The 26038-nt window shown below is 42.7% G+C and overlaps 2 protein-coding genes across 8 annotated transcripts in view; one reads left to right on the top strand and one right to left on the bottom strand.

Moving 5' to 3' along the window:
• NDE1 (nudE neurodevelopment protein 1) overlaps window positions 1-19790 on the top strand; it is a 38037-nt gene extending 18247 nt beyond the window's left edge. For 3 of the 5 annotated variants that reach the window (XM_028520347.2, XM_036020903.1, XM_036020902.1), the window contains exons 5-9: window positions 13129-13265; window positions 14898-15077; window positions 16444-16535; window positions 17575-17726; window positions 18527-19790. In XM_028520347.2, coding sequence (XP_028376148.1) covers window positions 13129-13265; window positions 14898-15077; window positions 16444-16535; window positions 17575-17726; window positions 18527-18620 — 655 coding nt within the window. In that variant the 3' untranslated portion in view covers window positions 18621-19790. Of the gene's footprint in view, window positions 1-13128; window positions 13266-14897; window positions 15078-16443; window positions 16536-17574; window positions 17727-18399 lie in introns of all 5 variants that reach the window. The other 2 variants (XM_028520356.2, XM_036020905.1) reach the window with 1 other exon arrangement.
• Window positions 19791-20943: 1153 nt separating this feature from the next.
• Window positions 20944-26038, bottom strand: part of MYH11 (myosin heavy chain 11) — a 117536-nt gene continuing 112441 nt past the window's right edge. For 2 of the 3 annotated variants that reach the window (XM_028520326.2, XM_028520335.2), the window contains one exon: window positions 20944-21539. In XM_028520326.2, coding sequence (XP_028376127.1) covers window positions 21401-21539 — 139 coding nt within the window. In that variant the 3' untranslated portion in view covers window positions 20944-21400. Of the gene's footprint in view, window positions 21540-24438; window positions 24478-26038 lie in introns of all 3 variants that reach the window. The other variant, XM_036020900.1, reaches the window with a different exon arrangement.

Here is a 26038-nt window from a genome sequence, read left to right as displayed (position 1 = left end):
ATTTATTGAATAACTATACAGAGCCAGGTGCTTTTTTTTTAGGAAAACATTTTAAAATTTTTTGATAAAAATTACATACAGTGGCATGCACAAATGTTACCTGCACACTTCAGCAGTTTGGACAAGTGTGTATATTCATGTAACTCCCGCACCTATTAAGACACGGAACCTTTGCATTGCTCCTGCAGTTTCTTATATTGTTTGGTGGTTTTTTTAGGACTCACACTATATATGCTGAACTTTTCCGTCTAGTTAGTTAATAATCATATCACTTCTGATAAAATGCAACAACCCTGCAACCTTATAGTTTCATTTACCTTCTTCAACCTTTATGCTATGGTTGTAATAGCTATTACTACATTTACAAATGCTGTGGATTCCACAACATGTTGTAAATTTTGCTTTAAAAAGCCAAGTGCATTTTAAAGAAATTAAGAGTGTAAAAAGATAGCCTTTTATATTCATGTCCATATTTACCATTTCTGGTTTACTCCTTTTCTGAGGATCTGGGTTTCTCTCCGGTATCATTTCCCTTCAGCTTGGAGAACTTCCCTTAGGATTCTTGTAGTGCACGTGTGCTGACAGTGAGTTCTCCTGGTTTGAGTTTATCTGAAAATGTTTTCATTTGCCTTCATTTAGAAAAAAATTAACATTTTTATTTATTGATTTTAGAGAGGAAAGGAGAAAGAGAGAGAAACATTGATTTGCTGTTCCACGTATTTATGCATTCATTGGTTGCTTCTTGTATGTGCCCTGACTGGGGATTGAACCTGCAACCTTGGTGTGTTGGGACAATACTCTAACCAACTGAGCTACTTGGCCAGGGCTAAAATTCTTTTAAACAGACTTTTTTTTTTAAAAAGCAGTTTAAGGTTCACAGCAATATTGAGAGAAAAGTACAGAGAGTTTCCATATATACCCTGTTCCCACACAGGTACAAACTTCCCACTATGGACATCCCCACCAGAACAGCACAATCAGTGAACCTACACTGACACATCATTGTCACCCAGAGTCCACACTTTACATTAAGGTTCATGTTTGGTGGTGGACATTCTGTGGGTTTGAACAAATGTATGATGATGTGTTTCTGTCTTTGTGGTACCCTACAGACTAGTTTGTTTTGCTGCCCTAAAATTCCTCTGTGCTCTGCTTATTCACCCCTCGCTCCCCTAACTCCTCTTAGCCACTCATCTTCTTACTGTCTCCATGGTTTTGCCTTTTCCAGAATGTGATATCATTGAACTTAAAGAGTATGTAGCCTTTTTGTATTGGCTTCTTCATTCAGTAACATACATTTCAGGTTCTCCCATGCCTTATTCATAACTCATTTCTTTTTAGCACTGAGTAACATTCCATTGTCTGGATGCACTGCAGTGTTTTTATTCACTCATAGATTTTCTGATTGTAAACATGTAAATTAAGCAGAGGAGTGAGGTTCTAAATAACTGGAGGAAGTATACAAGTACATCATTAGCTCAAGTACACATCATTCCTGTAACTCTCTGGCTAGTCCTGTGTGGCTTCACCAGGTCTCTAGAAACTCGTTGCCCATTTTATGAGCTCACAGATGTAAATATATACTTGCTTGGATGAGGATTCATCCAACAAAAATTCCATCTTTGATAGTAGTTCCACAGGACATTTTGTGAAAGATCATTATTGCACTCCAAGGTACCAACCCTAAAATGTAGGCCGTGGCTGTAAAGCCCTAGTTTTTCCTCAGTTATCTGCCAATTCTATTCATAAAAAGAAAAATGCCTTGAAATAGGTGCAAAGACAAAGTACTCCTGCACTAATTAATCATATTATCAAGATTGTTCTTGATTTATTGGGCATCAAAGAAAACTTACCTCTGGCAGATATCAGATCACTTTAATGACCAAAGGTGAACAGATTAGGTAATTCAAGCCTTAAAATAGTTTTTAGTGATTAATGTCCTTCCACATTTTGTGTTGCTTTGGATCACTGATAACAATGTGTTTATTCAGAAAGAAAATCTGTAAATACCAGCATAAATATAGCAAAGTAGTAGTACGTTCCTTAGTGTTAATTTTATGATGTTTTGGCCTTTTAGTACACATTTTTTTTTTTAATTTTTCAATTACAGTCAACATACAATATTAGTTACAGGTTTACAGCATAGTGATTAGACATTTATATAACGAGTGAAGTGATCCCCCTGATAATTCTAGTGCCCATCTGACACCATACATAGTTATTAAAATATTGACTGTGTTCCTTATGCTGTGCTTTACATCCCTGTGACTATTTTGTAACTGGTAATTTGTACTTTTTAATCCTTTACCCTTTTTCAGCCAACCCCCAACCTCCTTCCCATGTGGCAACCATCAGTTTGTTCTCTGTATCTTCCTTATCCACTACTCTATCCATGGACACTTAGGTTGCTTCCATGTCTTGGTTATTGTGAGTAATGCTGCAGTGAACATAGGGGTGCATGCATCTTTTTGAATTAGTGTTTTGGATTTTTTTGGATAAATACCCACAAGTAGAGTTGCTGGGTTATATAGTAGTTTTGTATTTAACTTTTTGAAGAATTTCCATTCTCTTTTCCATGATGGTTCTACTGTTTTACAATCCCATCAACAGGACACAAGGGTTCCCATTTCTCCACAATCTCGCCAGAATTTATTGTCTGTCGATTTACTGATGATGGCCATACTGACAGGTGTGAGGTGAGACCTCAGTGTGGTTTTAATTTGCATTTTCCTGATGGTAAATGATGTTGAGCATCTTTTCATGTGTCAGTCATCCTACCTGTATGTCCTTTTTAGAGAGATGTCTATTCAGGTCCTCCACCCTTTTTTAATCAGTTTGTTTGTTTTTTGGATGTTGCATGAGTTCCTTATATTTTTGGATACTAACCCCTTATTTGACGTGTTATTGGAAAATGTCTTCTCCCATTCAGTAGGTTGTCTTATCGTTTTACTGATAGTTTTCCTCGCTATGGAAAAACTTTTTAGTTTAGTATAGTCCCATTTGTTTATTTTTTCTTTTGTTTCCCTGTCCTAGGAGACATATCCAAAATAAGTGATGTTAGGAGTTTATTACTGTTCTTCTAGATTTATGGTTTCAGGTCTTAAATTTAAGTCTTTAATCCATTTTGAGTTTTTCTTTGCACATTATGTAAGAAAGTGATCTAGTTTCTCTCTCTTGCATGTATCTGTCCAATTTTCCCAGCACTATTTATTGAAGAGACTATCTTTACCCCATTGTATATTCTTGCCTCCTTTGTCATAGATTAATTGACCATATAGGTGTGGGTTTATTTCTGTTCCATTAATCTGTGTGTCTGTTTTTGTGACAGTATCATGCTGTTTTGATTACTATAGCCTTGTATGGTTTGATATCAGATAGTGTGATACCTTCAGGTTTGTTCTTCTTTCTCCAAAGATTGCTTTGGCCATTCAGTGTCTTATGTGGTTCCAACAAATTTTAGAATTATTTATTTTAGTTCTGTGCAAAATACAATTGGAATTTTGATAGAGGTTGTGTTGAATCTCTAGATTGCTTTGGGTAGAATTAATATTTTAAGAATATTAATTTTTGCAATCCATGACCAAGGAATGTCTTTCCATTTGTTTGTGTCTTCTTCACTTTCTTTCATCAGTGTGTGATAGTTTTCAGTGAACAGGTTTTCACCTCCTTGGTTAAAGTTACTCTTAGGTATTTTTTTTCTGATGCAGTTGTAAATCAGATTGTTTTCTTAATTTCTCTTTGTGATAGTTTGTTATTAGTATACAGAAGTTATATTGATTTTATATTCTGCAACTTTACTGAATTCATTTACTAGTTCTAACAGGTTTTTGGTGGATGATTTTGGGTTCTCTATGCATGTATATAGTGTCATGTCATCTGCAAATATTGAAAACTTTATTTCTTCCTTTTTAATTTGGATGCGTTTAATTTTTCTTACCTAATTGCTGTGGCTAGGACTTCCAATACTGTGTTGGAAAAAAGGGATGAGAGTGGGAATCCTTGTTTTGTTCCTAATCTTTAAAAAAAGCTTTCAGCTTTTCACCATTGAGTATGAGCTGTGGGCTTGTCATATATGGTCATTATTACGTTGAGGTATGTTCCCTGTCTACCCACTTTTTGAGAGTGTTTCCACCATAAATGGAATTTTTGTCAAGTACTTTTTCTGCATCTATTGATGATCATATGATATTTATCTTTCATTTTGTTAAGGTGATATATCATATGGATTAATTTGGAGGTGTTGAAGCATCCTTGCATTCCCAGGAACAACTCCCACTTGATCATGGTGTATGATCTTTTTTTGTTTGTTTTAAGGATTTTATTTATTTATTTTTAGAGAAAGGGGAAGGGAGAGAGAAAGAAAGGGAGAGAAATATTGAAGTGTGAGAGATACATCCATCGGCTGCCTCTTGCATGCCCCTGACTAGGAACCTGGCCCACAACCCAGGCATGTGCCCTGGCTGGTTATTGAACTGGTGACTTTTCAGTTCACACGTCAGCACTCAGTCCACTGAGCCACAGCAGCCAGGATGCATGTATGTGTATTAAGGATATTGGTTTGTAATTTCTTTCTCTGTGCTGGCCTTGTCTCCTTTTGGTATTTGGGTAATGCTGACCTCATACAGTAAGTTTGGAAGATTTCCTTACTCTTTAATGTTTTGGAAATGTTTAAGAAGGATAGTTATTAAATCTTCTTTGAATGTTTGGTAGAAATTACCTGAGAAGCTTGCTGGTCCAGGACTTTTGCTTGTTGTGAGGCATTTGATTGCTGACTCAGTCTTTTTAACAGGAATAAGTCTGTTCAGATTTCCTTTTTCTTCTGATTCAGTCTTGGAAGATTATATATTTCTAGGACTTTATCCTTTTCTTTTAAGTTGTCCGATTTGTTGGTGTGTAATTGTTTGTGGTAGTTTCTTATAATTTTTTGTATTTCTGCCAGTTGTAACTTCTTTCATTTTAACTTTATTTGATAACAATCTTTATTTCCTGGTTAGTCTGGCTAAAGGTTTGTCAATTTATCTTTTCAAAGAACCAGCTCTTAGTTTCATTGATTTTCTATTGTCTTTTTAGTGTCTCTTTCATTTATTTTTGATCAGATATTTATTATTTCCTTCCTTCTAACTTTGGGCTTCAGTTTTTCTTTTTCTGGTTCCTTTAGGTATAAAGTTAAATTGTTTATTTGAGCTTTTCCTTTTTTCTTGAAGTAGGCTAAATTCTCATCTTTTTCCCACTGAAGTGAACTCAACTCTGTTTTGTAAGAACCTCTCATATATCCTGGGATCTAATTCTGGATTCTATATTTTGGTCCAGTGTATAATTTGTGAATTACTATACCAACACAGTAATTGATGCGGGCTCTGGCCAGCAGTGTCTGTGGTGTTGTGGATGAGACCAAACAAATTCACATGGACTATTGAGTCCTGTGGAGAAAAAGGGACAGCACGGCCACTCTCTGAAAGGGAGAGCACCTCGACCCTTGCCTGGACAGGCTTTTACTGCTTTCTAATAGCATACATCAAAGAAGGTTCTCATTCATTATGCTCAGGTTTGCTTTAGGTGATTACTTTTTACAGATAACAAAGGAAAGGATGTTACTGATGCTTCTTACAGATTAACAAGGAAAAAATGTTGCAAATGCAAGGGAATGATAAGAGCAATTGGCCTGGTTACACTCCCCCCTTGGGAGAATTAGCACAGACTTCAGGAAGTTACTTTAAGGATATGTAGTAAGCATTTGCAGCTTCAGCACAGGGTGAGAGAGTTTTAGCAAGAGCAAGCCTCACAGCAGCCTAGGTGTAGTGCAGGCCTGGTTTCCCACGGGAAAGCCAGTCAATCCGTAGGTTTGGCGTCCTGTGTGCCAACACGACACGCCTGTGGGCTTTCCCGTAGGGCTGGGCTATATTTGCCATTATTATAGGTTTCCTATAATAATGACTTGATTACTGTGACTTTATAGTATATTGTGATTTCTGGCAAGCCACTGGCATACCATTGGTCCCACTCATAAATCATTGATCAAAGCAGGTCATGTCAAGTAGGCCAAGCCATGTCAAGGGGTGAGAAGGTACATTACACCCACAGTGAGGCCATGGCAAGGGTGTAGATGCAGGGAGGGTAAAGAGTTGGGACTAATAATGAAGTCTACCATGAAGAGATTATACATTCTTGTGGTTCAAAAATAACATACAGAGGGGTACAGTTTTTCATGCAAACTCGAGCAATTGAAAATAGAAATTCATATTATTCCTGTCCTTTTTTTTTTAAACAAATGAGCATTTTATACACATTGTCGTACATCTTGCTTTTTCACATATCAATAGATCTTGCAGATCTTCCTGTCTTTTTATCTCCCGCCCCCATCCAGGTGCATAATATTACACTGTGTGGTTGGCATTGTATTGGGTAATACATAATAATTTATCCAGTCCCCTGTGGATGGATATCTGCTTCATTTCCATTTTTTTGCAGAGATAAGAATTGCTTTAATGAGTGGTGAGCATTGCTTGGACAGATGTATGTATCTGTAGAGTAAGTTTCCAGAAGTGAAATTGCTGGGTGAAACACCTGTGCGTATGTGGTTTTGGTAGTTATTGCCCTGTTCTCTACTTAGTTGTGCCAGTTTACATTCCCAATAGCTATGTGTGCAGTAGGCCCCTGTTTTCTAAATGGCTTCACTAACGGTGTGGTTTTCAGACTTTGGGTTTCCTCCAGTCTGATAGGTGACAGATCGGTGCATTTGTGAAGTGAGTGAACTTGAGCTCCTTTTCTTATATTTAAGGATTCTGATTTTTTTAATGAACTTTGTTCATCTTGCCTGTTTTTAAAGTGGGTTGTTCTTTCATCAGTATCTAGGAGATCTTTTTATCTTTTTTGTCTGTGATACAAATTTAAAATATTTGGAGTTTATTTTTTGTCTTCCAAATTTGTCTATTGTATTTCTTTTTTTTTAAGTTACCTGATTTCTATGTAGTCAAATTTTTATTGGTCAGTTATAGTTAGAAGGTCTTTCTACAGTCCCAAGTTATAAAGCAATTAGCTTATGTTTCCTTCCAGTAGTATTTTTATATTTTCTAATTTTTTCTTTCTGTTTTTTTTTCAGGTTTATTTCTATTTTAATCACTTTTTAGTTTTAATTACAATTAGTATAAAATATTATCTTAGTTTCAGGGGAACCCTAGTAATGAGACATTATATAACTTGCTAAGTGATCATCCCAATATATCCTGTACCCATTTGACACCATACATAGTTATTAGAATATTATTGACTATATTCCCTAAGATGTACTTTACAACCCTATGACTGTTCTGTAACTATGAATTTGTACTACTTAATTCCTTCACCCTTTCACACATTATTACCTCAACCCTGCTCCCACCTGACAACCATGAAAATATTCTATGAGTGTGTTTCTGTTCTGCTTGTTCATTTTGTTTTTTTAGATTCACTTGTTGCTAGATAGTATGTATTGCTATTTTATTGTTATTACTTTTGATTTTTTTTCTTTTTAAAGAAGACCATTTAACATTTCATGTAATAATACTGGTTTGGTTAATACTCCTTTAGCTTTTTCTTGTCTGGGAAGTTCTTTATCTGTCTCTTCTATCAGTTCTAAATGATAGCTTTGCTGGGTAGAGTAATCTTGTTTGTAGGTCCTTGCTTTTTATCACTCTGAATATTTCTTGCCAGGGTCTTCTGTTCTGAAATGCTTCTGTTGAGAAATCAGCTGACAGTCCTATGTGGGCTCCTGTGTGGATAACTTAACTGCTTTTATCTTGCTGCTTTTAAGATTTTCTCTTTGTCTTTAACCTTTGGCATGTTAATTATGATGTGTCTTAGTGTGGGCCACTTTGGGTTCATCTTGTTTGGGACTCTGTGCATCCGGGATTTGTATGTCTATTTCCTTTACCAGGTTATGGAAGTTTTCTGTCATTTTTTTCAAATAGGTTTTCAATTTCTTGCTCTCTGTCTTCTCCTTCTGACACCCTCATGATGTGAATATTGGTGCTCTTGAAGTTGTCCCAGAGGCTTCTTACATTGTCTTCATTTTTTTTTAATTCTTTTTTCTTTTAGCTGTCCTGATTGGGTGTTTTTTACTTCTTTTTTTTTTAATCTTTTTTTTTTAAGATTTTATTTGTTTATTTTTAGGGAGGGAAGGGGGGAGAGAGAGAGAGAGTGAGAGAGGGAGAGAAATATCAATGTGCAGTTGCTGGGGGTTATGGCCTGCAACCCAGAAATGTACCCTGGCTGGGAATTGAACCTGGGACACTTTGGTTCCCAGCCCGCGCTCAATCCACTGAGCTACGCCAGCCAGGGCTGTTTTTTACTTCTTTATATTCCAAATTACTGATTCAGCTGTTAGCTTCATCTGCTCGATTCCGTGTAAATTATTCTTCATTTCTGTTAGTGTATCCATCATTTCTGACTGGTTCTTTTTTATGGTTGTTATGTTTTCTTTTATACTGTTGAAGTTCTCACTAAGTTCATTGAGCATCCTTGTCACCAGTGTTTTGCACTCTGCATCTAGTAGATTGCTTGTCTCCATTTTGTTTAGTTTAGTTTTTTTTTTTTTTCCTGGAGTTTTGTTCTGTTCTTTCATTTGGGACATGTTTCTGTGTCTCATTTTGGCAGCCTCCCTATGTTTGTTTCTATGTACTGAGTAGAGTTGCTATGACTCCCAGGCTTGGTAGAGTGGCCTAATGTAGTAGGTGTCCTGCAGGGCCCAGTGGTGCAGCCTCTCTGTTCGCCCGAGCTGGACACTCCAGGTGCCTATCTCCCCCACCCCCACCCCATGTAGGGTGTGTACACTCTCCTGTTGTAGGTGATCCTTCATTGCTGCTGGCACATCAATGAGAGGGATTTACCCCCAGGTCAGTTAGCTGTAAGGACTGGCTGGGACCACTTTGGAGGATCAGTTGTGTAGAGGCTGACGCCATGGAGCAGGACTTACTTCAGAATGGCTCTGGAGCCTTCTGAGTCTGCCTCTTGAGTGTGTCATTTGTGGTGGTGTTTGGGTGGTGCTTTGATGTGATTTGAATCTGTCCACTGGGGGCAGTGGCTTTGAGGCCTTCCAGGAGGTGTAGGCCAAGGTCAGTGACTGGCAGTGTTCTGCCTGGGGCCTCCTGGCATGAGCTACAAAGCATTCTGCACATGGCTGCTACTTGTACTGGGCTTTGAGGTGTGTAGGGGAGGCCACGTTTCAAACCTAGGTGGGCTGCTGCTAGTGCCAGGCCTGGGGCCACTTAACAGCAGGTATAGGGCACACCAAGGCTAGATGCTACTTGTTTGAAAGATTTTAGGAAAATATGAAGCGTGAGTCTAGACAGGCCATTTGTATGGAAAAGGCACTGGAAACAGCTTGGGTGGACCCACAAGTTGGGTGGGGCAGAGCCTCAGGGAATCACCAGGGTAGGGGAATGGTGTTAGCCTGGTTGATAGAGACTCAGATATAGCACCACCTGCCACCTCTGTTGGGGAGGGTCCAGCAAAAGAGCAGCAGCCTCTGCCAGGACTTCATCTGGTAGAAAACTGCCTCTCCAGCTCTCTCCCTGATGCTGGATAATTCAGTTCCTCCCTATATGTCCCTAGTACCCTTTGAGCTGCTGCCCCAATGCTGAATGTCAGAGAGAGTTGGAGCGAGTCCCTGCAGTTTCTTTAAGGGGAACATCTGGGACTCTAGAAGCCCTCCGTCTCACTCAGCCACAGTCTCTGCTGGTTTTTAGAGCTAGAAGTTATGAGACTTCTCTTCCTAGGACTGGAACCCTGGGCTGGGAGGCTGGTATGAGGCTGGAACCCCTTACTCCTCAGGGGTGTCTCCACAACCAAGATAGCCCTCTCAATTTTATTATTATTATTTTTAAATCCTCACCTGAGGAGATGTCCACCAATTTTAGAGAGAGGAGGGAGGGTGAGTGGGAGGGAGGGGAAGAGAAAGAGAGAGAGAGAGACATCGATGCGAAAGAGAAATGTGAAACATCAATTGGTTGCCTCCTAAACATGCCTTGACTGGGGATTGAGTCCGCAACCCAGGTATGTGCCCTGACTGGGAATTGAACCTCAGCAACCTTTGGTGTACAGGGTGATGCTCCAACCAACTCAGTCACTGGGCCAGAGCTCCCTCCTGATTTTTACCTGCCACATGTGGGAGTGGGACCAGCCCATTCTGCATCTCTGTCCCTCCTACCATTCTCAAGGTGGCTTCTTCTAAATAGCCTTAGTTGTAGGACTTCCATTCAGCTAGATGTGAGGCAGTTCTGAATGATGGTTGTACTCTAATTTAGTTGTAATTTTGATGTTCGTTCTTTTCTTTTCTTTTTCTTTTACTAAGTTGCATTGGTTCTCATTTTGGCCATTTGTTGAATAGTTGAATGTTAAAATCAGTTGGGATAGAGGTCCAAATCATCATTATATTGGGTTGACCAAAGAGTCTGTTTAGTTTATTTGGTAAAATAAAGGACACATTTTTCATTTTCACCAATAGCTTTATTGATTTTGATTATTTCAAGTATGTCAGTTATCTCCCATCTGGTAGAACATTGATTGTTCTCAGTTAATGTCTCCATTTGATGACAATCAACTTCAACTGGTGTACCCGACTGTGGAGCATCTTCCAGTGAGAAACCTCCATTATAAAGCCTTACAAACCACTTTTGACACATTCGATCAGTCACAGCACCTTCTCCATACACTGCACAAATCTTTTCTTGCATTTCAGTTGTGTTTTTACCTTTCTTGAAATAATAAAGCATAATATGCCAGAAATGTTGCATATTTTCGTCCATCTTCAATATTAAAATGGCTATACAAAAATTCACCAGTTTTGATTTTTTTAAAATGCATGCTCATATGACACCTGTACCAGTACAGTCTAACGGAATTGTTTGAATGAAGTTAAAGACAGCTAAGTGCTACTACAGCCATCTTACAGAAAAAGCCAACCAAACTTTTTGGCCAACCCAATACAGTGAACAAGGTTTTGGAAACCTAAACTTTTACTTTAAAAAAAATCCTTAAAACATTACAAATTTACTATAAAATTTTAATTGTTGTATTTGGAAAATTAAACAGTCTGCTGCAGAACAATAATTTTTCAGCACCATTGGCAATTTGCTTGTCATGGACCCTGTGCTGGACCTCTGTAAAACTGAATGGCTCATAGTGAACTGAGGAGGGGATAACTCTGGATTACCTAGCGCCCAACTGGAAGTAATTAAAAGTTAAATACATTCCTTAAAGGTTATATTATTTAATATACCTAAAAGTTCTACAAAGATTAAAATAGATTTAATGTAATTGTTCTTTTATGTGTTGTTATTGCATAGACCTTATTTTTTGTGTGTGTGTGGTAATGTCAGATTTACTATCTTAACCATTTTTAAGTATAATGTTCAGGAGTGTTATCTGTATTCACACTATTATGTAACAGATATCCAGAACTTTTCATCTTGCAACACTGGAACTCGAAATCCACCAAATGCTAATTCTCCCTTTTCACTCCAGCCCTTGGTAGTTACCTTTCTACTTTCTGTTTCTGTGATTTTGACCACCTTAGACACTGCATATAAATGGAACCATACAGTATTTGTTGTTTTGTGACTGTCCTGGTCTCTTAGCATAATGTCCCTGAGGCCCATCTATATTGTAGTGTGTGTGAAACAGGATTTCCTCCTTTTCAAGGCTGCATAATATTCCATTGCATCTATGTATTACATTTTCTTTATGCATTTACCTGTTACATAGTCATTGGTCCACACAGGTTCTGCAATGCCAGAAATATCTCTGAAGTTGGTTTTCAGAGTTCTCTGGCATTCCAGAAGCCAGCAGTAGATTTTGACCAAATACTGAGTTTAAATTTCTGATACAGGTGGAATTTTTCTGGAGGGTACAGTACCAGGTGGGGACCCAATATTAACTTCATTTTCAGGTGGCTACCCAGTAGTCCTCAAACCTAGAACTGAACTAGCCATATTTCATCAATTATTATGATGCCACCTTTATCACAAATGAAATTCTCACGTGTATTTGATCTTTTTTGTTGTTGTTTGACATGTCAGCCTTAGGGCCATTTTAACGGATTCCAGTGTTGTAGTTTTTCTTTGTTGTTTTTCTTCAGGCACTCCTGGTAACTTTTATTTACTTCTGAGACCCTTTGAGGGTAGGTACTAATAGTACATAACCTGGACATGGTAGGATATGTTGAATAAGTCAGTGAATCTATCCCCTTGCTGTTGAATGCCCAGAGATATTAAGTTACCCAAGGACACTTAGCTAGTCTTATGTGGAAGAGCCAGGTGTTAACTCCTGGATTCCATTCTCATCTGTGCTTCTGATCTCCATGAGCCACAATGAACAGAATGTTAAAGGTCTTCTGGAGACAAACATGGGGTCAGTAATAAAAATTGCTGACACTTGTTGAGCACTTAGGTGTGTAACATCTGTTGCATGCTTCCTGTATGACTGTGGTTGTTCCCACCCCACCCCCAACACTCTGTGGAGGCACTAGTACTACCCACACGCTGCGTATGAGGAAAACTGCTGGCTACCTTTTCTGTGCCTCAGACTTAACAGATTTCTTTACTACAGCACTTCTCAGTGTCTGTAATACAGCGTTCCAGTGAAATGTCTACCCTGTTCACAAGAAGTGGTTGTTAATGGAGCAGCTGGGCTAGGGTGGAGCATTTTGAACTTCTTATGTTCAGAATTAAAGATGGTCTCTTCTGCTTTTTAGAGTGCATGTTATTACATTGCATGTGCATTTTAGTAGGATAGTCTGAATACTGTGTCATGTGTGTCTTCAGGAGAAGGTGGAACCGTTGGCATTGACTGGGCCCTGTATGTGGTCCTAATAAGGTCTTGGCTGACTGCTAAATTTTGTATGCACATTATCTCATTTAATCCTCAGCACAGCCTTGTGCACCTCATGAGCTAAGACAGTGCCCATTCTGGAGGTAAAGAACCAACCGGGATCCCAGAAGACTAAGGGGTTGCTCAGGTCTGTGGTATCTAGGAAGTGCCAGTGCTGGGGCACATGCCCTCATCCATCGGACCCTTCTGGTCCCCCAGATGTGTAGGTACCAGATGGATGTTGCCGATCGCTCTCTTGAACAGCTTTGCTTTTCTCTTCCCCAGGGCCACAATTATGTCTCTGGAAGACTTCGAGCAGCGTTTGAATCAAGCCATTGAGAGAAATGCCTTCCTGGAGAGCGAGCTTGATGAGAAGGAGAATCTCCTAGAATCCGTTCAGAGACTGAAGGATGAAGCCAGAGGTCAGGAGGCCTGGGCATTGTTCCGCATGCCCTCACCAGCATTGTCCCCTCTCCCCGCTTGAGAGCATTGTCTGGTGTTCCCCTTGCTGGAAATCTGCACCCTGCTTGGCACACAGGCTCTCTGGCTGGAGGGTGTGGGACCACACTGAGCAAGCTCGAGCCTTGGTTCCCACCCCTTGCTGAGAATGTCAGATGTTCAGCCTGGTAAGACCCCCTGTGGGTATTTAAACCCACCACCAGCCTAATGTTCAGAAGGAGCCCAGGAGTTTTGTGGGGGGGGAAATTCCTGTTGATAGAATTGCCAGCTAGTCCCTTATTCTTGTGATTTGGTGGCAGCTGATACATGTAGCTTGGAACATCATCAGCATTTGCTGTTTGGAAGCTGGCAGTTCGAGGCAGTGCTTTCAGACTAGTATGACATTAGTGCATCATCCAAGTTGGATGCTCTAATGTCATAAGAGATTTTTTTAAGAGTTTCAATTATTTGTTTGTAACATTAACTTAGTTTCTAATGTGTGGCCAACAGAAGGGAGATTAAAAAGAAAAACTCAAGTTTAAAGGGTAGTTGTTCCTAAAGGCCCATCAGTAAGGAAGTGGTTAAATAAATTGCATAGACTTATTTATTTATTAATTTTTTAATCATTGTTCATATACAGTTTTCTCCTTTTTACTCCCAATTGCATAGACTTATTTTGAGGAATGTTAAGCATTTGTTGAGACTAGCAAGGTGTAGATATAAATGTGGTTGCAGAACACTTGTTAGGACATAACACCACAGGGAGAAAGATAAGTCATAGACAGATGGATGTTTCTGTTTGTGCTAAATAAAAAATTATTTGCATTAGATGCTTAATAAATAATCACATACAAGGTGGGAGAAAAGTAGGAATTTACAGTTGTTAGTATGCAAAACAGTTTATTCTTATACTATTATTGATTATTATATTATTTTCAATACATACAACTATAAATCCCCTTTTGCCCCCCCCCCCCCCCCCCCCCCCGCCGTATAAAGTGCATGTATGAAAATGCAGAGAAAAAGATTGGTAAGATCTCCGTGGTACAGTGATTACAAGTGAAGAGGAGCATTTGGGGATGAGTTGGGGAAGCATATTTTTTCACGTAGTATTCTACATACCCTGCCACATTAAAATTTTTTTGAAACAATAAAAGCATTAGTGTATCACTGCTATAGTTTATTTTTTTAAAGATTTTACTTACTATTTTTAGAGAGAGAATAAGAGGGAGAAAGAAAGGGGGGGAAACATTGATCAGCTTCCCCCCATGGGGGACCTGGTCCACAACCCAGGTGTGTACCCTGACCTGGAATTAAACTGGTTGACCTTTCAATTTGCAGGACAATGCCCAATCCACTGAGCCACACCAGTCAGGGCTGCCATAGTTAAATTTTTAAAAACCTCTTTGTTGTTACTCAAAAGAAAAGTCATGTACTTTTACAAGACTGCTAGGCAGTATCCTGTGGGTTTCATGTTGTTCAGGGTTTCCACCTGGGGTTTCTCATCCTGATGCTTCTTTTGCTTGACCGGTATCTGCTGCTGATACATCCTCTCCTTTTTCCCCTCCCCCATCACCCAAAGCAAGGACTTAACCTGAATCCTTTTCCTGGCCCAGATTTGCGTCAGGAATTGGCTGTGCAGCAAAAGCAGGAGAAACCCAGAACCCCCATGCCCAGCTCGGTGGAAGCTGAAAGGACAGACACAGCGGTGCAGGCCACCAGCTCCTTGCCATCCACCCCCATGGCTCATCGGGGACCCAGCTCTAGCTTCACCACACCAGGGACATTCAGACGTGGTAAGGGGAATGAGAGTTGGGGGGACTTTCTTTGCTTTACAAAGCTTTGCTGGGTGAGAACCCAGCGTGGGAACTGAGTAAGAGAGAAATCAGACCAGACTAGGCAGCAGGGAGCAAATGGGGAAGCTATTCGGTCAGAGCATTGAGGTAAGTGAGAAGAGCCTCTTGGCTGTGAGGCAGTAGAGAACAGTGGAGTCTGTGGCGTACTGGAAAACAGAAGCCCCATCTAGAGGGGGCTGTGCTCCTACCACAAGAAATGTGGACCCAGCAGCAGCAGACAGTTCCATTCTTTACCAGAAACCCTCTTGTTGAGTATGAACACTGCCAGATTTTAAATTTCAGTAACCAGTAAAAAGTGTGTGGGTCCAGTAATGTATTCTACTAGAAAGGGAGCCAGTGTAACTTGTGTTATGTTGTAAACAATGAAGAATTTGAGTTTCACCCCAGCCCTTCTCCTCTCCTGACTGAATAACTCTGAGATTCTTCAGGGTCACTCATTAGCGGATAATAATAGACAGTTATTGAGTGCTCAGTCACTGTCCTTAAAATGCTTTACATGTATATATGTGTGTGTGTGTGTGTATATATATATATATATATATATACACACGTGTGTGTATATATACATATATATAAAACTTCACTGTATTCTCACCAAGGCCCAGGGTGCAAGTAATGAAGGTGATACTCCCATTCGATGGATGAGGAGACTGAGGCTCTGAGTTGAGGGTTTGTCACCCAGCTGGGGAGTGGCAGAATTGGGATTCAAGCCCAGGCAGGCTGGCTTCGGGGCTCACACTACTGTGTATTGCCTTATCCCTTAGCTTGTCCCCTGGGGTGAAGAGACTGATAAGATTTCCAGAATCCCAGCCTAGGGCGGTGTTTTCCACACTTTAGCAAGCACAAGAGTCAGCTGGGCGTCCTGTCAAATGCACCTCACATTCAGCAGCATGGGCAGGGTCTGAGATGCATTTCTAACCTGTGCCCAAGTGATCCTGTGCGGCTGGTCCCTGGGTCCTGCTTTCAGGAGAGAGGCTTTGTTGAGTAGAACCCGTACAAATGTGGTTGGCATAGAGGCTCTTCATGTTGATTAGCTAGACAGAATTCCTGGGATTTCAGGAGACTTGGGTTGATTTTGTTGTAATAGAGTAACAACCAGTAAAGATCCATGTTTAATATAGGTATTATAAGGCTGCTAAAGTTTGGTCATCAAATAGACTCTTACTGCGAGACAGTTAATTATTGAATGAAACAGAGCAGCATTCAGAATCCAAGGCAAGAGTGCCTTCCTTTGCCTACCCCTGGGGTTTTGCACAGACTTGTGACTGAGAGTTGGTGTTGCATGTGCTTCCTTTTGTGCACCCAGGTCTCGATGACTCCATAGGTGGGACTCCCCTCACTCCTTCGGCCAGGATATCAGCCCTCAACATCGTGGGAGACCTGCTGCGGAAAGTAGGGGTAAGACCGGCTGGCGCCTCCCTGGGGCTGGGTGTGGCTTCTGGCCTGGCCTTCAGGAGAGCTGCGAGGGGTGACCTTACCCTCTAACCAAGAGTGCATGAGTTCTAGGTGTAGCTCCAGGTTAGTTGCGTCCCTCAGAATCACAGGAGCTTCTGTGGCCCTGGTCATTGACAAACCCCCAGAACCCAGACTCTGTGTCTCATCCCTTTGATCCCTAGGGAGATCTGTCTTTCCTGTACCCTTTTCCCTTGGAATTTGGGAAGTTTGGATGGTCTCTGTGACTTTACTTTCTTAACTTGAAAAAACTAAAACATTTGAAAATTGCCTTCTCTCTTTTTATTTCTCAGGGAGTTAAAGAGAAAATCTTGAAAGCCTAGGGTAGGTAACTTGATAGGTTTTATATTAATTACAGGGAAGGATTCTGATTTTGTGCTTAAGACACACATAGGTATTCTTTGTAGTTACTCCTTTTATTTATAAAGGTGATGCTTGGAAGGCCACATAACTTAACTCTGGCCAGTTTGTCGTCCACCAGAACCTATGCATCCAGAGCTGTGGTTTAATAGGAGCTTGAAACTTCTTTCTTATGTTTTCATTTTGGGCTTTTGGTTGTCTGGTTTCCTGATACATAAACAGGTCTCTGCTTTAATATGTTGCACAGCTAGAGTATAGAGAAGCCTGGGGGCATTTCAGTGCCCTTTTGGCTTTTGTGGGTCTGTGCACAGCAAGGCAGAGTCCTTGTTTAATCATGCCTCTCTCTGCATGTTTAACAAGGTAAACAAAAGGGAGTGATCCCCCAAGTTGATTTCATATTTCCCATAGGCAGAGTTGGATAATTAGTAGGGTTAGTGATTTTCTAGGAAGCAGCAAAATATCTTAGACCAGTGGGTCTAAGAGTTGGATGGGCATTGGATTGGGGCCCTGTTTTGGAATTCCAGTGCACCACATGCTGTTTTAGGTTCCTGTCTGCATGCAGGTTCCAGGGAGAGAGCAGGGTTCTTATCTTTAACTTGAGAGGTGAAAGCATATTTCTCTCCAGGCACTGGAGTCCAAACTTGCGTCCTGCCGGAACTTCGTGTACGAGCAGTCCCCAAACCGAGCAAGTGGACCCCCCTCAGGGCGGGGGAGCAAGAACAGAGATGGCAGTGACAGACGGCCAAGCAGCACCGGCGTGCCTCTGGGTGATAAGGGGTCAGTACCTTTTGCCGTCACTTCCATTGGGAGCCTCTAACTTCTGAACAAAAGCCATTTTTTAAACGTTGTAGGATTTTGTCAGTGAACCCAATCCTCTACCCCATCTCTCCAGACAGAGTTAGGTGGTGTCTTCTGTTTGGGCAAACGGCCAAGGAGAGGCTCGTGTTTATTCAGATCCTGCAGCCCCAGCTCCTGGTCACACTGTGAGGATGTCCTGTATAAATCACTTGTTTGGGACTTGAGCTTCAACACAGCTTCCTCCAGAAGAGGATATTTTCCTTTTTTTTCTTTTTTTAAAAAACCTTTAGAACCTTCTGGAAACTGGCACTAAATTCCAGCCAGACTAGAATCCTAAAGCCAGTCACTGGATTGGAGAACAGAGCTGACCTCTAATGGCTTCATTTCTTTTCTTCCCTGAAGAAACTCAGGGCAGCTTCCAGTGTCAGTAACTGCTCAGATGTGCCACCATCTGACTGGACCCCAAGCCACATACATTTGGTGGGTCCATGGCAGAAAGATGACAGGAAGTGAAGAATCGTTTTCCGTGGCATGCACATAACTTCTGGACCTTTAAAGTGGGTTTTTTAGAGGGTCTTCTGCACCTGGGCTTTTTGTGTGGCCTTGGGAATGTGAGAGCTAGACAGCCAGTGTCCTTTTCTTCATTTCACAGGAGAGAAAATTGAGACGCAGTGACACAGCTCCTGACTCTTGATATTCACTCTTATAACTGTGGGCCCGATGGTAGTCAATCTGTAGCAGCTGTAATGTCTGCTTAATTTGGTTTGCTCTGTCTGAAGGTCGGGAAAACGCCTGGAGTTTGGGAAGCCAGCTTCAAATCTGTCCTCACCGTCGCTGCCATCAGCCCAGGGTGTAGTCAAGATGTTGCTTTAGGAAATCCACAGAAGCGAAGCCACTGGTGTCTGTGCAGGAGCTGTTACTTTTCTTCCCCTCTTCACACTAGGTTTTTTTTTTTTTAAGTTCGAGAAATATGGGCGAGCAGTCCCACTAGCCACTGACTGAGGCAGTCGCCTGTGGCCCCTGGCGGTTGACCCTGTGAAATGTTTCCTAGTCCCCAGCCTCCCTGTTGGTGTGCTGCAGGAGGACAGAGACAGACCGGACCCTCTGGAAAAGGCTCTGAGGTGTGGGTGCTGAGGCTACCCCATCATTGTGAGCTGGCCCAAGTCCTGATTGGCCTTGAGAGGTGTTTTTAATGTCTGAAGACGCCTTTCAAGAGGGACCTGAGCCCACCTCAGGTTCACCCCAGCCCCCCCTCAGCTGGAGCTTTCTTCTAGAACAAAGTCTCCCAACATTGTTTGGCACAGCGAGGATCTGTGCCCTGAAATCATGTCTAGGAGTGGAGAGTAGACTATGCACGTGCTTATTGAAATGGGTGTAGTGCACCTTCCATACTTTTTCACCTGCCTCTCGTTGAAGCTTTTAGAGGAGTGCTTGAGTTTCAGGGCACATTTTGTGGGGACCAGATTAGTGGAAAATCTGTCCTTTTTAGATCTGTTCCAACTGTTAGTTGTCCTGAGCCACATCCCTGGCAGGGGGGTGACCTCCGCTTCAGGACCCTCACGGTCATTGGGATGGAGTGGCCTTGGAAATGCAGCCTTTAAGAATAGGATTTCATTCAAGGCCATAACGAAATAATCAGGGTGTCCTTCACATAAGGTTAAACCCCCAGGATTGTTGTTGGAAGCCTCCTTGTCAAAGAAGAAACGAACACAGGATTTTCAGCCTGGACAGTGTATATGCTCATCACTGCTTGTTGTGAACTGCTGTCTCACGCTTTCGGTCTCAAGTGAAAAGAAGACATGAATTCAGGAGTATGTATGTAGCTTAACAAGCTTCCTGTTGTTACTAAATTATTTTTCCAAAAGAACAGCAAAAGTATCCCAGATTTGAAAATAGGACTTTTCAAGTGCTACTGAAATTCTACGGAGAATTAAACTTCAGTGCCTGGTTCATTACCCTAGAAACATGCTAACCTGTATTGGTAAAAAGATGTACTTTTATTTTTTTAAAAGAACAATAAAATCAAGAGAAACTAATTGTCAACTAGTGTGTGGTGATGGTCAGTAAATGCTGCTGTGTTCTTCTGTGTTTGTCCATATGGTGGTAAAAGACTTCTGTTTTTTAACCAAGTAACTAAATATTTAAAAACCTACCTTTTAAACATTTCCCTTCAAGTCAGCTCCCTAGAACTGTATTTGAGATATGTCTGCGTCCAGTTCAGGGTGTGTGAGCATTCGGTCTTTCAGCTGAGCCTTTGGGGTTTCCCTGTCCACGCTCCTCTCAAACCCACTGGAGCCCACGGGGTCGAGGCATGGTTTGAGTTGAACTGCAGCGAGGAATCTGTCTGGAACACTCAAGCTGAGGAAGGGAAGGGCCCAAGCCTGGTTTCTTACGGCCCCAGCATGAAGAATGTTTTTTTGAGTGTGTTTTTAAAGGGTTGTTTCAAAGAAAATGAATCTGTGACAGAGACCATACATAAACTAAAATATTTACTCTCTGACCTTTACAAAGTTTGTTAATTCTTGTTGGGTGAAGTCTTGTTTTTAACTTAAAAATTCAGGGAAACATATTCTTTTTTTTTAAAGATTTTATTTATTTTTAGGGAGGGAAGGGAGGGAGATGGAGAGAGAGAGACAGAGAGAGAGAAATATCAATGTGTGGTTGCTGGGGGTTATGGCCTGCAACCCAGGAATGTACCCTGGCTGGGAATCGAACCTGGGACACTTTGGTTCCCAGCCCGCGCTCAATCCACTGAGCTATGCCAGCCAGGGTGGAAACGTTGTATTCTTTACTTTACATACATACTGGTTTTGATGGATAAAGATGTTCTTCCTGGTTATGTTCCTCCTCCCTGAGCCTCGGGCTGCCCACCTTGTGGTTGGAGAAGCCCCTCACACAGATTCATTTAGCATCTCTGTTCTTTTTGCCAGGTGGGAGCCTGGACAGTTTATTTCACCTCCCTGGGCCTCAGTTTCTCCTTTTATGAAATAACCTTGACTTCATAGGGTTGCTGTGAGGATTAAATGAGAACGTTCTTGCACTCTGTAGAAAACAAAGAAAAACTGACTACATTCCAGTGATTTATAACCTTTTATTTATTGTGAGGGTGTCCTTAAATACAGTCTGGGTGCATATAAAACAGTGTAACATTCCTGCTCTTATCCATTCGAGCAGTGTCTCCTTTTTAATTCAGGTGGCTATGGAAGGCACTTGGTCTTGGTGAACTGTGTGCATCTGAGGTGCGGTAACCAGGATGGGGAAAGAATTCTCAAACAAGGTCCTACTCACAGGTTGGGGGATGGCTTGGGAGTGGGGGGTGGGGTGCGGGCAGTGGCACCCATTTCGGTGACTTTCTCCCCATTTATGCAAACTAAGTTGCCAGTGATTAAGTTACCATGGATATATTTTTCTAAAAACTCAAAACCTCTGCACAACTCGTTGACTGGGGGCAGGGCGGGGTGTGTCTGTGTCTCCTGTCGGCGTCTCTCATTTGGTACACAATTCAAAAATTAAATTGATACCCTGAACCCAGGGTGGTGTTTTTTTATGTTCATCGTGAGGGGTGTCTGTGATGTTTGGAATTTGAAAACGGCTTTAGACGGTGCTAAGCAGAGTCCACTGGGGGCCGTCTTGTTTTGTTTCCAGCATGTTGTCTATTCACTGGCTTTGGTTCCGTTGAAGTCCGCATCACGAGCATCCATTTCCTCCTCCGATCCGTCTGCATTTTCAATAACCCTACGTCCTCCACCTCCAGACCTTCTAGAGGGAACAAAAGAGGTCTCGTTTCCTCGCCTGTGGGTTTTAAGAAAACACACATTTCTTTAGAACAGAAGTCTCCCTTGAGATTGTAAAAGGTTTTTTAAATGGGGCAAAAATCAAATATTTGAGACACAAATACTGAGGTTGAAGTCAACAATCTTGACCAGTTGCAAGGTACGGTTACATTGGATCAGCTGGAAGGGGTGGTGGTGGGGTAGGTTCTTCAGAGCAGGACTGCTGGCTTAAAAAAAAAAAATGCCTGGCCTGGTCATTGGACAATGCACAGGATTCTGGACTGCTACGGTGACCACGTCCTGATGGGTTTATTCATACACTGTAGCGTAGGTATGAAGGAGAAATGTGTGTTCTCATTCTACACCTTGCCTTCAGAGGTTAAAAAAAAAAAGGCAAGGGTTTTAGGTTTTCAATTGGAAGAAGGTGAAAATGGACATTAAGGTCAGCCCCGAGAGGGAAAGAGGTCACTGTGCAGATGCTGGAAGGCTGCTCTCGGGTTAAAGGCAGCACAGCACCCCCAGCTCTTGTGGGGTAGAATTCTCACACTGAGTTACTCCAGGGTGGGGGTCTCATCCGTGTTTTGCTCACCATGGCAGCCGCCACGCTGGGCTTATCATGGAACCATGACTTTGTTAGAAAAGTAAGTCGAATGTGTTAATCCAAAGTGTATTTTAGCTCTAGTTGGTAGGACACCTTTCTGTGCTTACCATTCCCATCTCCTCTGTCTTGCCTGACGCCTGAGTTACCCTCAGGTGACCCTGGCTATCTGAAGTGAGGCTCTGCATAGGAGGCAGGGCAGGCAGGAGGAGGAAAAGTTTCTCTACTTGCACCTAATGGTTGGGAAAAATGTTTGCCTCCTTTTCAGTGACCCCAACATAATTGTGCTGGGCTATGGCCACCCGGCCTTGTTTTGACCTGATTCAGAGATCAGGTCTTAAATCGTTTTAGGATGTCTAAGAAGAAAGTGGACTTTTTGTAAGAAAAACAACCCGCTTGACCACACAAAGCCTGGACAAAAAAGCCACGAAGGTGGGCCCATCCCAGTTACTGATATTGTAGTCAGGGACATCCTGGACAGGTTAAGAGTGGAGGCGTAAGGCTCAGAAAGTCCTGACCTGCTGAGAATGGGCATCTGGACAGATTGGGGTCCGAGGGTGGGAGGAACCCAGGCTGGGAAAACCCACTGGATGGTATTCCCAAGGAACAGAGGTCAGGAGTAAATGCTTGAAGGTGTATCTGCTCCCAGCTAGACTCAGGCCAGCCTCATTCACGTCAGGGGACCCTCTAGGCCTCCTGCTCCATCACAACTAAATTTCCATTACTCTCTCTCTCTCTCTCTAGCAGCAACCTTAAAAGACTTCTAAGAATTTGGGTGACAGTCAGGTCTCAGCCCTGGGGGAGGAGCAGCAGCCCAGGCAGCTCTCTCCTACTTGTACCTCAATTAGTGGGGTGGCCTGGGGCCAGGGAACAGTGCCTCCCTGTGCTTGCAGGCCCTGGGCACTCTGCTTCCTGGAGGAGTCTGAATTTGTTGGCTAGAAGAATTTAATTGATAAATGGGTTGTCTTGATCTAAGGACGAAACTGCCCTGAGTCACTCACTGTAAGTCCCCTGCTTGGGCTCCAGTCCCATGAGCCCATTTGTTCTGATTCAGGTGTCTTTCTTGAAGGAAATGGTTTCAAATCCTATGCAAAGGTTGACACGGGCTATGTCTGTCACAGGAAGTAAGGGACCCCCTCTAAAGGTTTTCTTAAAGGGTCTGGTCCTGGAGAATTTGGATTCTGTTTGTGGACTCAGAGAACTTGTTCAGAGTGCTGTTGGCACACCAGGAACCAGCACTGGGGTATAAGCACCTGCTGCTCCAGCCAACCCTAGAATTCAGCTAATCCTATGATCCCAGTGAGCTGGCAGGAGCATTTCGAAAGCTGTGTGTCTTAAAGCCTAAAAGCTCCTGCCAAGACCTCATCTGGCTTTAAGCATTTGGGAAGTGACAGCAAAGCTGAGATTCTTTAAAAGAGAAGCAGGCACAAGCCAGGGCTTGCTTGGCCTCCCAAGGAGAATGAGAGGAAAACCAGGCTCCAGTTGCCTAACTTTAAGTATGAAAAAGTTGTCAGAACCCCAGAGAAGTCAAGGCCTCTTAACTCTGTCTTGGGAAGGGCCCCATGTGCTTCCCAGAGTCTTGTGTATCCCTTCCCCAGTCCGAGTATGTGCCTGTGAGACTTCTGGAAAGGGCTCTGCCAGGACTCTGCACAGCTCTGTGTGGTAGCCCACGTCCACCCTTGAACGCTGAAAATGCAGTTAGGCGCCAGGCCGTGCTGAAGCCTGACAAAGCCCCCGCGCTTGTAAGGCATCATGGGGAGCTCTTACTTTCTTTGCAGATAAGTCTGTGAATGCCCAGCGAGGGGGGACAGATTTCTGGGCTGGGGTACCATGAACCTGTGCTTTGTTAATTCTGATCCGTGAACTAGACCCGCCCAACTGAAGCCATTCTCCAGGGACGTGCCCACACTGTGGAGCGGTCGTGCCTGAGCAGTGCAATGTCTCGGCCGGACGCGGGAGGACAGCACAGCCTAGAGGCCCTAACAGTCAGTGTGAGAGAGGCCCTCTTATGCAGGTAAGAACACTCTAAGTGACACAGCCTCTAAATTCTCGTCAACACACAGTGAAAAGGACACATTTGGTGCCATGTCATGCCAAAGCAGAAGTAGAGGAGGGGAATGGGTCCAGACATGAGGTCTTGTGTTGATCTTCATTGTGATGAAAGACGGTTTTGAACTAAGATGCCTAAGCCTTCAGATTTTGCAGGAATCGCAGAAATTTGCAAGGGCCCAAACAGGGGCAGGGAGGGTGCGATGGGCAGAAAGGAAATGGAGACTGAGTGTAACACATAGGAGCCGCAGTGAAGCTGAAGGCGTGATACCTGGTGAGTCACTGCAGAGCTTCCTGGGGGAGGGGGCCTCTGAAACAGAGAGAGGAGAGAGTCCTTGCTGGTTATCATCAGACGGACAGGAGGGGGCCCATTTAAGTGCCTTTTCAGTCATGGAGGCATGTGCTTCAATTAAATAATTACAGGCCCTTTTCAGTCAACCTTCCAGTGAAGCACCTGAAGCCCAGGCTGTTGCACAAAAGGACAAGCTACTTTTTTTTTATGAAAAAGCAAATTTCTGTCCTGAGCTGCTTTTAAGAGCACAACAGGCTTCCTCCCATTCTGCAGACCTGTTCAGGAAGGCAAAGGCACGTGCGTAAGCTAGTTGAAAGATCCACGTGGGAACAGAGTCTCAGACAGAGAACCTGCTGCAAAATCTCACTTAGTTATTACTTGGTCTTCGTTGCCTTTTTTGCCTATAGCAAGAAGGTAGAGATGGACTCCTTGGGTAGCCCCTTCTGGCGACGTGCACATGATGGGGACATTGGTCAGGCTCTAGGAGGCTGACCCTTGTGTGGAGAGTTACCTGGCTGATACAACTATGAAACTTGTTTGCAGTTCCTCCGAGGAGATGGCTAGACTTGCTGACCTCATGAAAAGCTCCATTTGGAGAAAAGCTATGCTTGATTTTAGTTTTTTGTACATCTAGGAGACTCCGAGAAGGCAGAAAACATGACGCATCCTCAACTTGCATTCTGTGTATGTTCACGTTAGGACTGTATAAGTGGTTCAGTACAGGCGTGTGTGGCCCGAGAAGGGTCAGTTGTCTAGGGGAGAACCGACACAGGGTGTGCAGCGTGTCCTGAGAAACGGGAGTAGTGACAGCAAAGGGGCGAGAGCGGGAGTGGCTGACGACTTCCCACCACTCAGCCCAGCACTGAGGAGCGCCACCACCAGCAGAGCGTACTCTGGGGGTCCATGTGGTGAGGACAGCTCTCCTCCACTGACAGCCAGCCTGGGGCCTGCTCCCAAGCCCCTGCTAGACCTGAGAGATTAGGCCTGGTTTCTCTTCCATCAGGGACCCATAAGCCCCTCACTATGCTGGGCTGGGGCTCCTTCCTGAATCCCAGTACCCTGAACCGGCTTCTGAAAGGGGTTTGGGCTTTCTCCTTGTCTCATGCAGTGGTTCTCAAAGTCTGGAGTCTACAGGCCAGGTGATTTCAGAGGGTTCCTGGACATGCCATTGGATAACTGAATGTACAATCAGAAAGGTACTCCCTTTTCAGCTCTTAAAATATGTCTGATTTTGTCAAAGAAAGTCTATTTGGTGCTCATGTGTTTTGTCACTTACTTTTTAACTGAGAATTAGGCCTTAAGGTCGTCAATTTGTGGCCATAATGGCCAGAACTCACTATTGTTTTCACTGTATGTAATTGCATGGGACCTATTGATGCTGGTGTTAACAGTATGAGGGGTGGTAATGTATTATTAACACAGTTCATTTTGAAGAAAATAATTAAGTCAACAATAGCTCAGGCAGTAAGAGGCAAAGGTGGCTGAGAATGACTAAGGTTAGAGGAACATCTCTGACTGAATGACTGAAGTTTTACTCTGCCCAGCACAACCCCAGACACTGGGGATGAATCACCAGACA

Source organism: Phyllostomus discolor, chromosome 3 (assembly GCF_004126475.2).
Source record: "Phyllostomus discolor isolate MPI-MPIP mPhyDis1 chromosome 3, mPhyDis1.pri.v3, whole genome shotgun sequence".
NCBI classification, from domain to species: domain Eukaryota; kingdom Metazoa; phylum Chordata; class Mammalia; order Chiroptera; family Phyllostomidae; genus Phyllostomus; species Phyllostomus discolor.
This window is presented reverse-complemented; position numbering and strand designations above follow the sequence as displayed.